Source organism: Oryzias melastigma, linkage group LG7 (assembly GCF_002922805.2).
Source record: "Oryzias melastigma strain HK-1 linkage group LG7, ASM292280v2, whole genome shotgun sequence".
In the NCBI taxonomy this organism is placed as follows: Eukaryota; Metazoa; Chordata; class Actinopteri; order Beloniformes; family Adrianichthyidae; genus Oryzias; species Oryzias melastigma.
In genome coordinates, this window is record NC_050518.1 from 18,077,436 (window position 1) to 18,089,342 (window position 11,907).

General features: G+C 39.9%; 1 protein-coding gene across 1 annotated transcript; it reads right to left on the minus strand.

The window, feature by feature from the left end:
• Positions 1 to 1,554: 1,554 nt before the first annotated feature.
• On the minus strand, positions 1,555 to 10,032 carry tamalin (trafficking regulator and scaffold protein tamalin). The gene is made up of 8 exons (XM_024294110.2): positions 9,696 to 10,032; positions 8,415 to 8,467; positions 7,718 to 7,772; positions 6,355 to 6,457; positions 5,612 to 5,705; positions 4,226 to 4,292; positions 2,742 to 2,808; positions 1,555 to 2,384 (listed from the first exon to the last, which is right to left on the minus strand). The coding sequence occupies exons 1-8, from the start codon at positions 9,888 to 9,890 to the stop codon at positions 1,924 to 1,926; spliced, it is 1,095 nt and encodes a 364-aa protein (XP_024149878.1). The 5' UTR covers positions 9,891 to 10,032; the 3' UTR covers positions 1,555 to 1,923.
• Between the last annotated feature and the right edge of the window lie 1,875 nt (positions 10,033 to 11,907).

Sequence of the window (11,907 nt, forward strand, 5' to 3'; positions counted from 1 at the left end):
CACAAAATACTTATCAGTGAGCATGAAATGCTAAGTTTGCGCACAAAGAGCTAACTTGTGCGAAATGCTCACAAAATGCTTGTATGTGAGCCCAAAATGTCAAGTTGTGCACAAGAAATACTTTTTAACGCACAAAATCCTTTCTTGTGCATACAAACCGCTAGTTTGTGAGCCTGAAATGTCAAGTTTTATACAAGCAATTCTTATTTGTGGGCACAAAATGCTAATTTTGATGCACAAAAGACTAATTAAATGCTAATTTTTGAACGCCATGAGCTAAACATGCGTTCTTGAACACTCGTCAAACGCCCAATATGTGCGAAGCGAACAGTAAAAGGGTTCAGACGACTTCCCATAGAACCTTCAGTATCAGATGTTAGGATACTTTTTTATTTATACTTTACTGGTTTAAAGTCTAAAGAGCAGAACATAGATTTTAAATTTGCGTCAAAGTTTGAGGGTTTCTTTGTGAATTTTGAGTTTTGTATTGCAAATGAAAGAAAAAAATCAATAAGTCAATTGTTTTAGTTAATTAACAAATACTTCGCATTTCTTGTTGTATAAAAAAAACACTTAAGGAATCCTCTCTGACTTGCGTAAACCAAACAGCTGAAGCTGAAGTCATTGAATCAGTTGTGTTGTTTCAGCAGACAGCATCAGTGCGCCTGTGCTGACCTCCTGCCGGGTTAATTGCCGAGCATCAGCTCATCCTCGTTTGGACTCTCGGTCTTTGTGAAATGGCGCTCACACATTGTTTTTCCCGTGCGATCATCTTGACTAATTATCCTCTTGTTATGCAGTGAGCCCATTCATTCTCGGTCCATGTTTTATGCACCAGCAAGCCCGCATAACAACCCTTTGTACCAGCATCCTCTCTGAAGCCCCCCTCCCTGCTGCTTCCCCACCTCTGTGTGGCGAGCATGACGAGGCTCCTGCTCCAACACATACCACGGCTCACCATCGTCACCGACTCTGAATGCGCCGCAGAGGACAAAAGGGATCAGCGCTGCAGAGAGTGACCACCATGACCTCACGGGTCAGCTGGGACGCAGGAATGAAAAGAACTTTGAGAAACCCCCCCCCTCCATCCTAAACACGCACACATACTCAACAAACTCCTGGACGACTGAGTCCACCATGGGAATGGAGTAGCGTGCGAGGAGAGGAATCAGAATTTGTTTGCGGGAGCTGAAAGAAAGCGGTTATGCTTGGAATTCTGGGTCATGCCTTTCTCTGCACATTCCTCACTTTTAAAGTAACAATAAACTGTGTCAGAGCCGATACAACAGCCTCCATTCTGATCACCTCGCACCACAAAACGCCTGAAAGCATCCAAAGCCACACACTGGCCTCTAAAGACTGGAGTTATAGTATTTTTGCACGGTGAAGGAGTCGTGGAACTGTAATCGCAGACTATATTTAAAAATCACATGGAAGCCGATGGATATCTTTGTGAAACATGCTCACACACATCGCTCCAGTTCCCACTAACAGTCACAGTTTGCTGGAAATAAATAACATTTCAGCTCTGCAGATAACAAGGAAAACACAAAGTGGAAATGCCACATTTTTTTATTTTTAGAAACCGTTAACTTGGGTGGAAAAATAAAGCAGGCTCTAGTCTGAATAAACCAATGAGTTCTTACAAAACCCTGTTGTTCAGTCACAGTTATCCTGGGGTTCAAAGGTAGATGCAGAGAAACAAAAAAAAAATAACAGTCCAAACGTGTCCTTCTTTCTGTATATGAACAGAACGTGTAAAAATAAATAAATAACTTAGAAAGCAAGACAAACAAAAGTTATGTACAGGTCGGAAACACTGGCAGCTACTGAATGTAGCCAATGTCTGTTGGTCAAGCAAAGACTTTGGTCTCCAATCCTTATTCTTTGGTGGAAGAAGTCTTTCTGTTGTCTGTCTGGCGCTCAAAGTTTGCTCTCCTCCTCCTCCAGCGGTCGGTTCAAGCCTGGGATGAATTTGAGGATGCGCCGGCGGAAGCTCTTCTGTTTGGGCTTCCTCCTCAGTGATCCCTGCTTGTCCCCCGAGGAAGAGGAGGACTCCTTCACGTAGCTGCGAGTGCTGGCGCTGCGGGTCAGGTGGGTCTTGGCAGCCGAGAAGAATTCGCTGGTCGGTCGGAGACGCTGCTGCCTCTTTGGGGGTTCCTTCTTGCCTGCGTTTTCAGAGTCTATGTTTCCGTCCGAATGATAGAGGCAGGTTTGGTACAGGGGGTCGTCATCGGTGGCGGCGCTGAGGAGGCTGGCGCTGCTGCTGGTGCTGCCGGTGCCCCGCAGTGCTCTCTGGACGCTGGGACTGGGAGTGCCGAGGCTGCCGTACACACCTGCTGACTCCAGGGACTCGTACACAGACGCGTCACTCATCACGATGCCTGCAAGAGAAGAGGGTCGGCATGAGGACAAAAGAAACAACAAGCCAGAGAACATCTACAAGAAACGCATTACAGTCATTTCTGTTGCATTATTTGACATATTTTTTTAGTTTTCACGAGAGACTCATAGAATAAACACAAAAAACACTCAGAAATAAAATATTATGATTAATTTTCTTTATATATGAGAAAAAAGCAACAAGAACGTGTTAAAAATATAGAAAATACACATTTTCACCGGATTGGGTCTTTAATAAAAGCTCTACACACAAATGGTTTCTACATAGCTGAACAGGAATTCAAGACAAAATGTGTGAAAATTAATAAATTTAAAATAACTTAAATCTCACAGCTTACCATGAAAAAGCCTCTGCTCCTGAACCACCAATGAGCGATATTCATCCCATTTCTCGTGAAGCGTTTGCTGCAGAACAGAAGAAACGATACATGAATACATTGTAGATTTTTTTTTAAAAAGCTTTAATTGTTAACAAAAAAATGGAGAAAAGGTAGCGTTATACGGAACCCTGGACATGACAAGGAAAAAATAATAAATTGCTCCCTCAAGTTAGAGTTTAGTGCTCACAAGCTAGCATTTTAAGCGTAAAAATTAGCATGACGTGTGAACAATTCAAAGTGCTAACAAGTTATTAACCTAGTCATGTGACAAATAATGCACACACAATTTAGCATGACATGTGAACAAGTGAACATTTTGCACTATATACTAAAATACTAACTTGTACATACGAAATGCTGGATTTTTAGCCCAAAATGTCAAGTTGTGCACACAAAATACTTGTTTGTGGACACAAAATGCTAAATCAAGCACAAAAATGCTATTTGTGAACACGAATTGCTAAGTTTTGCGCACAAATTGCGAACTTGTGCACACAAAAGGCCAAAAATATCAAGTTTTGCACACAAAACACTCATTTGTGACCACAAAATGACACCTTGTGCACACAAAGACTATTAGAAGGCTAATTTTTGGCCACAAAATACCAATTTGAGCACATAAATTACAAGTCAAAGTAAAAATTATTTTTTTTTAGTTTTTTTTAATGTCATGTCCATGTCTCTATAGGAAGTAGAAGGCATGACTCTGCAGCTTTAGAATCAATTGAAGCGAAAAACCTAGAAATGATTCTCTTTTATAATTATATGTAAACTTGAAGTTTTGTTTGAGATCTCTGTCCTGGTTTGACATACACATTATTCTGACAGCACAGAATCATTATTTTACCTTATAAATGATTCATTTACTGTTTGACCTTGCTGGAATTCTCAGGGCTTTCCATTTAAAAACTTTATTGTTCGGAAATGACTTGATTACTTTCTGCAGATTGACGGACTCTGTAAGATTATAATCCTTGATATTCTGAAAGAAAAGCCTTCGGCCTGAAGGTCAGACTGAGGTCTCAGTGTTTTCTCTGGAAACTATACTTGTGTTTCCAGATCTATTATCATAAACTGTGTACGTTGTGACAAGTTATATGTTTTTACTCCTGGAAATGATTGATTTTTTTGAATACGTCACACTATCTGAAAGCCCAGAATCCAAACTCCCTGTGTTTAATAGTTGATGTTGGTGTTCAGCAGCAGGATGATCTTTAAAAAAAGCTGGATTAAAGTCTGAGAGATGCAGCTGTGTTTGGACGGATTACTGCCGAGCAGCTGCTCTTTTCTTTGGGCAAAGCTCGAGCTACTTCACATGCAGTTTAAGTTGATGCAACAGGTGGAGGACAGGTGTGGCGGGGGGGTGAGGGTGTAAGTTTCACATGATGTAACGTGTGTCACTTGAAAACATCGGTATTTATGAAAATACAAGAGGCACTCACCTTCAGGTACTGCAGACGGGCCTCCAGCTCGGCTTTTCGGATGGAGTCGCTGTAAACCGTGTCGAGCCTAAACAAGAAGAAAACAGTTATTAACCTTCACAGGAAACCCTTTTAAAAGCACATGCAGAAAGCAGAACTAAAAAAAAAAAGCTGCTCTGCATTAAGAAGCGTTTTCATGCGTCAGTGGTGGGTACAGTTCACAAGCGGTGAAGTTATGAAACCCGCTTCATTTCCACTCCGACACTTCAGCGCGGCTAATTCTTTCAAATAACCCGAGTGGAGGAACAACTCATAAGAGTTTGGGAGTTTATGAGGAGTCGGGTTGTGTAAATGATCTGGTGATCTCAGCCTGGTGCTCCGATGCAGCAGCAGCTCTGGAAGCTGACAGCTGAGCAGCACTAATTGTGACTTTGGTCTTTTACAAGCAGAAACAGAGGGTGTGGAGGGGAGGACGTCCCAATTAAACTCCTGCTCAGCAAAATGACAAACACAGAACCTTTTCAGCTTTCTACACATCAGTGTGGGACTGTAGGGCACTTTGGGTATTAAGAAAGATAGAAAAACACCAGAAAAGTAGATAATAGAAGTAGATATTAATGAAAAAAAAAGCCTGAATTTCAAAAATTGTCACCTTATAAAAGTATAAACTGTATCTCAAGCATCTTCAGATTGATGCTTTTGATAAATAAATCTTTTTAAACATCAAGGTATATCCAATTTTAATCAAATAAATGACATTTTTTTTATTTATTTTCAAAAATCATAATTTGGGGAACTCGTGGTGCTGGTTTGCCAAAAAAAAAGAGCAAAACATGAACACAGATGTTCTAATTTCTGCTCCTAACAGCTCTAAACTCGATGTTCTTCAGTCTTTAAGACTGTTTTTGAAAATATTGCTGATTTCATTCAGTCTTTTCAGCCAGGCTTTATTTGGAGACAAAAGTTCTGACTAAAAAAAACCTAAAAACCCATGTTTGTCCAGTTCCCTCTACACACACACACATATAAATATATATAAAAAACAGGAACCTTTGAAGATGTTAAGTTCTCAGCAGAAACGATGAGAAACACCAACTGTTTTCTACAAAGATAGCATCTGATAAAACAAGAAAAACATTTAACCTAAAAAGCCACCAATTGTAGCTTCACAACTACAAACTTTATTAAAATTATTATTCATTATAATCTGACTAAATACATATTGAGCCTAATTTTCTTTAAATATGTCCTTCATTATCAGACAACTGCTACGACAACCTGTTAAAAACACAATTTTCATGCGGGTGGGTCTTAATAAATAATAGCTTCTTTAGCATCATTACATGTTTTAATAATATATTTAACTGAGAGGGCGTGGTCGAAAAAGCAGGAGCTGCTTTGCTTCACCTGAGGCTGTTGCCACACGCCCTGATGAGCTGAACGATGTCTTTGTGCAGAAACCCTTCCACCGAAGCCTCGTTCACGCTGGAGATGGTGTCTCCTGCACACACAGATCGTAAAACCAATTAGTTTGTCACTTCGGGAAACTTGAGGTGAAGCCAAATTTTACATAAAGCCTCAAACAAAAGCGTGAGTTTCAGTCCTCCACGTATAATGAAAGCACGTGCTTTATTTGAAATCCTTAGTGTGTTTAGACTTTAAGCAGTGAGTCAGGAGGTTTAATACTTAGAAAGTGAGTCATTGTGTTTACAGCTGGACAAAAGGGACAATACAGGTAGCACGCCACCAATCGAGGAAGTGAAACTGACGGGACACGCTCAGGTGAGATAAAAGAAAGTAGACGATCTTCACCTTCACTGTTCTCGCTTTAAACGCTCCGTCCAAACTGTTTCTAGACCGCAGATAAGTCACCAACACAGCATATTTAAGGTTCTTTACTGCTTAAAACTAGAGCGATAAACATTAATCTACGTTTGCAGAATCTACTAAGTATCAGCTTATGAAACCTTTTGTAAACTGAAAATAGTCACATTTTTATCTCCTCCAACCAGCTAAACCACAAGCTGAAAGTCATGAGCCGATTTGTTGACATATGATGCTGACAGAAGGTTCAGCCGAAATCCGCACTACACTTCATGTTGGATTTAGAGCTTTTTCAGGTTATTATAGCTTAAAAAAAGATCACTCACCAACTTTGAGTCCAGCCTGTTGAGCGGGGCTGTTGTCGTGCACCTTACAGACGAACGTGCACATCTCCACTGAGTTTTGGTCCTGATGGTGGAGGCCGTAAGTCTACAACAAGAGAGGAATCCCATTTAATAAAACAGGACGCACTTCTGCATTCTTGATCTCACAATTTCCAAACAATAATTATGTCTTTTTGCAGCTGAAATAATGTGGTAACAGACACGAGGAAGCCGTGACGGAAAAGTGTGATGCAAACACAGATGTCGACAAAATTCAGCGGAAAGTTGACAATTGCAGATGTTTGAAAACTATTTTGAAGGACTTGTGGTAATTTTTTCATTTAGCAAGTTTTAAAGCTCTATAAACTCTCATTTCAAGTTCAAATATCACAAACTTAAAACCCCCAAATACAAATTTTCTAATAATAGAGTGGGAAAAAAAAGTCTCAAAACAGGAGTTTATACCAGTGATAGGATGACTCAGCATTTTCTTGCACTTGGTAAGTAATGTAAATGTTATGAAGAGCTTCCTCAGCAGGTAGAAACATGTCCTGGAGACATGTTTCTGCACAATCTTTTTTTCATTTCTGTCACAAGCTGAATCCCACAGAGTTAAAAAAAAAAAACTATTAGTCATCAACAAGCTTTTTCCTAAGAAATCTTTACTCAAGTAAAAAAAAAAAAAAAAACTATTTCATGAACACGTATAAACCAGCCTATATTGATAAAATCCAGCTTGTTTGATAGAATGGATGGAATTTTTTTTTTTTTTAAGATAACTATCTGCCCATGTTTGTAGCTACCGGCTTCCCTCCGAAAGGGCAAACATGCAAATATAATTCAGAAAGGGAAATGCTGCATTTACATGGCAGTTCATCAGCTCAACATTGAAGAAAACGAGGGAGGAAAAGGATCGGGAAGAGCCAAGTTTCAGTCCGCCTCTCGTGGCCTCGCTTCCTTCTGGTGGCGGCCGAGCAGGAAGGGCGGGAGAAGAAACCCTAAATAGAACAGAACGTCTTTCCCTGGAAGTTCTCCACTCACTGGAACTTCGACTAAAGAGCGAAGAATCGCATTATCTGCGTTTTGCTCACATGCTTGAATCCTTCCTGAAACACTATTTAGAGAACGGCCTCGGAATGACAGGGCATACACTGGGAGGTGGTGCTTCAGGGCAGTGAAGAAAGAGGTCGGAGATGCGTGCGAGTCTGGCTGGGAGGAGGGAAGAAGCCACAACAAATACCTTCATGCTGGAGTCATGTGACTTACCTGAAAGAGTGGATGACTACCCTTCAGGTCCACCAAAACAAAAACAAACTAACTGGAAAGATGGATGCAGAAAAAAGAACCGAAACTTTTATTTTCTCACCTGAATCTCAAAACCGAAGGTCTCCTCTTCGGATTTCTCGAGAAGCACCACCTTTCTTGAAAATAAAGACACAAAAAATTCAAATATACCCCCAAAAATAAGTGGATTGTTCAGATAAATGGGTCGATTGCTTGGATTTACATGAAAAACAAGTGGGATGCAACATCTAACAGGGACAAAAGAATAAAAATCTAATAATAAATCTGTTAAATTGTGAGCTAATAGCTTTGTTTTAATCTTTTTTTTCCAGATATTGCTATAAACTTAAATAATCAGATGCACTTACTTCCTAAAACTACAAAATAATCCAGATGATTTTTTTCTTCTCAAACACTTTTGATTTAATTCTCGTTCGTTTCTGACAATAGTAGTATTGTAGGAAAGAGGCAGACAGTTTGCGTGCATCCTACTGAATTGCATAAGCGGGTCTCTCTGCCGGCTGCACAGGACTTCCTCTGTGTTCAGCAGCGTTTTTACGTCACGGGCCGACACACAATCTGCACAACTGAGGGTTCATCGTCCTAATATGTCTCATAAAGCTGAGGCAGAATTGAAATAATCCCCGAAAACGTCAGACTGAGCAAGCGATGCGACCGCAAAAGATCCCCGGGTGGACGTGAAGCGCTCGCATGGCGTGGAGGGAGACTTCCCCGTGTGCGAAGAAGAAGATGACTCAAGTTCATACAACAGCCTCTACCTCTGCGGTTCTGGTGACGTCGTCACAGGTTTCCACTTCTGCGGCCCGCCACCCTGAAAGGAGAAAACGAAAGTCTGTCAAGACGCCAACGTGAGGTTTCGGGTAAGATTACGCACGAGAGGACACCCCCCACCCCTCCCTCGAACTCCACCCGGACACACCGGCCGGGCGTGGACCGGTCGGTCGGGTCTTGAACCCGCACACGTGCCGTTTGTTTGTACTTTTCTTCAACCATCCTTGAAGAAAACAAAGCAAGGAGTACAGCGTTCGTGTCTGCCTCAGAGGGGTTCAACTATTGACCCAACTGAGGGTTTTTGTCCTCTTCCACACTCTGTGCAAGCTATTAAAAGAAACACACAAGACACTGTGGTGAACGCTGCTCCACAATGACAGCATTGAAGGAAACCCAGCCTCTCTCCCCCCTCCAGCCCTCTACCTGGCTGTGTCAATAAGAAAGGTGTTTCTCCACCAAAAATCACCCAAATCAATGCACCTCTGCTCCAACTCAATCAATGAAAGCCCGCTTTGTGCCGCCTAGTAAAACTGTTGCTTTCTTTATGTTACAGAATTGTCCCAGACTGGCCCTTGAATGAGTGCATTTATTCCCAAAGACCCACGGAGACTCACTGGGGGTGGCCTGACAGGATCCCCGTCACTGGCTGTGCATAATGCAGTGTTGTAGGGGAGGAAGGGGGGCGCTGGCTCCTGTTGCTGGACACTAGTGGGTTTGTGAGCCACACTGTACGGATGCTGTCCATCTGCTACCAAAGAACAACTCTTCCAACTTCACATGAGGACTCCTGTGTTCTAAGGCCCCAAATGCTATGACATTCCCAAAATAATGATAAATTCAACCTCAACAAAGAACAAACCAATGTCCCAAACCTGGTAAATCCAGAGGGATCAAATAGATCCATGGAGGATGGATAACTGATATGATGATGGTTTTCAAAGCATTTTAGGGGCTTGGAGGGACAAGACACCCCAAAATCTTGGCAACCCCCCACAATATTTTACCTGCACCCCATAGTGGGGCTGGCTAAATCTGGGCCGGATTTTGTCTAAATGTGTAATTTTCTCTAAAACCACTAAAAACTTTTTTTTATTATTCAATAAAATAAAATGATGGACAGAAAAACTGCTGACCCTCCAGCTGATGTTCCTACAGCTCATCAGTAACTCATAATTAGCACCATAATAATAGTCAATAATTGGCGGGATGTTCTTCTAAAGTCTAGTTTTTAAAGTTTCCAGAAGTACAATTATCAATATTTGAATTACCTTTTTAAAGTTCCTTGGCAGGGTCCCCCCAGAGTAAGCCAGGGTCTTGTAGTTGTAAATCTCCGAGGACCTGGTCGGCGGGTCTGCGGTCCTGCAGCTGTCCGACTTTGACGAAGGGAAATAAATGTCGCTGTCTCGAGGTGCGGTTCCGTTCTCCAGCCCGCTGGAGTTCACCTTTTTAACCCTGAACGTCATGTTTCGCGGGCCTTAAACAACAAACAAACAAAGTATGGAGGGGTGTAGCGCTGTACACACACGGAGAGCGGCAGAAGCTGATGCCGCCCGGAGTTTGAGCCTCAACGTGGAACTGTTTCACCTCTCAACAGCTCTGGGGGCGGAGCTTTCTGGGAAAGGACCAATCACCGCGCGGAGGTGCGTCGACCCTGCGGTGCTTTCAGGTGTCCTCGGGCGTTTGTATTTCGCAAGACTGCTGGAAATGGAAAAACGTGACGCGTTGGGTTGTTTAGAGCTAAAAATAAAAATGAATGCTTTGTAAACATAAACATTTGTAACGTTTTGAGCTCTTAAGTCCCTCTTTTAAAATAAAACTCTAAACCAAAATATTAAATTTGTTGAGAAACATTCAACCTGTAAATTACTGATAATTCCCAAAGTAATCATTTGCCTTACCTTAATTACTCAAAGTTGTAATCTGTTACTATTAAGTTACTTTTTGAAATACCCACTTAAAGTAGAATACTTGTATTGTACTGAGGTAACAAATGTATCACAAAGTGTTTCTCATTTTATTTGGGCTGTAAATATTAAAACTAGTTTACTTTAAGTTAGGTAAAAGCTCCCAAAAAGCAATTAGAAAGCAACAAAAAAATATAAATTATCTACTTTAAAATAAACGACAACGCACCACCTAACAGAAAACCTAAATGCCTGAAAAAAATAGAAAATTTTCAAGAAAGTAAATTAAAAACAGATTGCTAAAGATATTAAATTGACAAAAAATTTAGGAAACAAAATCATTTAAGACTGGGAAAGTTTATGCTGTAATTCAAGTCTAAAAAGTTACCAACCACAAGTTGAAAAATACTTTGAATTGTGTTTTTTTATTCGCTAAAGTTTTGTTCTTTAAATATAACATTTTGTCTTTTGAAATACACAAGTTACTTAAATGACTCAAGTAACTCGACTCATTTTATTTCTTCTGTACAGTTAATCTCATGAAGCCCAATGAGGCAATTGTCTCGTGATATTGGGCTATATAAATAAATTGAACTGAATTGTAAAAAAAAAAAAAAAATCAAATTGATTAGTAATACCTTACACTTAGTTACAGCTAAAAATAGTATGTTACTACGACACATTATTTTATGATCCATTACTATGATGACAGACACAGAACCAAATGGAAGATTTAGGGAGTTGTATTGGTGAAAATCTAAAAATAGTCTTGTTTGTTGACCGTCATGCAAACACAACTGATGTTCAGTGATGTCCGCCTTCATTAGAGAGAACGTTTTTTGTCTTCTTTTAAACACTGATCATTATTTTTGCCAATTTTTGCATAATAAAAATGATCTTTAAGGTTTTTTTGTATTATTCCATAGAGCGAAAGGTTCAAAAATCAATAAATACTTTATAAAGTATATGTTTTACCTGATAAATATATAGATGTATGTTGATCTTGTGGAGTTTTCTCCATGAATGATGAACTTTTAATATCCTCCTGACTACCAACAAGGTAATTTTGTCCTCTATATCTCCCATAACTGATTGAACTCCTTTTAGTATCTACAGAGAACATTTGGGACATTTTAAATAGACATGGGAATTGTAATTTTTGGTGGATTTCAACATTTGATTTATTTTCCTCTGGTATTCAGGAGAATTTAATGATTATTTCATTAGTTTGTTTTCATCTGGAATATTTTACTGTTGTTCACTCAGTATAAATGGCATTTTCTTAATTTAAATAACCTTTTAGGAAGAACATAATATGTAAATGTATTTCAAAATGGTAATCACACAGAACCTTTTATTTATAACTCAAGTAATACATTCGTTTTTGTTGAATTACAGCTTCTTTCCTTAGTTTCTGGAGTTTTACATAATATACAAACATTTATGTAACCCTCCATTGTTGGCAAACGCTCCCATTTGGCATCATGTGAAGGCAGCAATTTTTTCCAAGCAGTTAAGCTTCTTTTTTTTTCATCAGTTTGTTAGTCAGAGGGACTTTGTGAAAGAAAACTCTTGC

What these genes read in the sequence shown, in the direction of transcription:
- tamalin (XM_024294110.2), bottom strand. Translation starts at nt 9,890, where the DNA reads ATGACGTTCAGGGTTAAAAAGGTGAACTCCAGCGGGCTGGAGAACGGA. An exon ending in CCTTCGGTTTTGAGATTCAG is followed by an intron (nt 6,458 to 7,717) that starts GTGAGAAAATAA and finishes CTCTTGTTGTAG; the next exon opens with ACTTACGGCCTCCACCATCA. An exon ending in GGAGCAGAGGCTTTTTCATG is followed by an intron (nt 2,385 to 2,741) that starts GTAAGCTGTGAG and finishes CTTCTCTTGCAG; the next exon opens with GCATCGTGATGAGTGACGCG.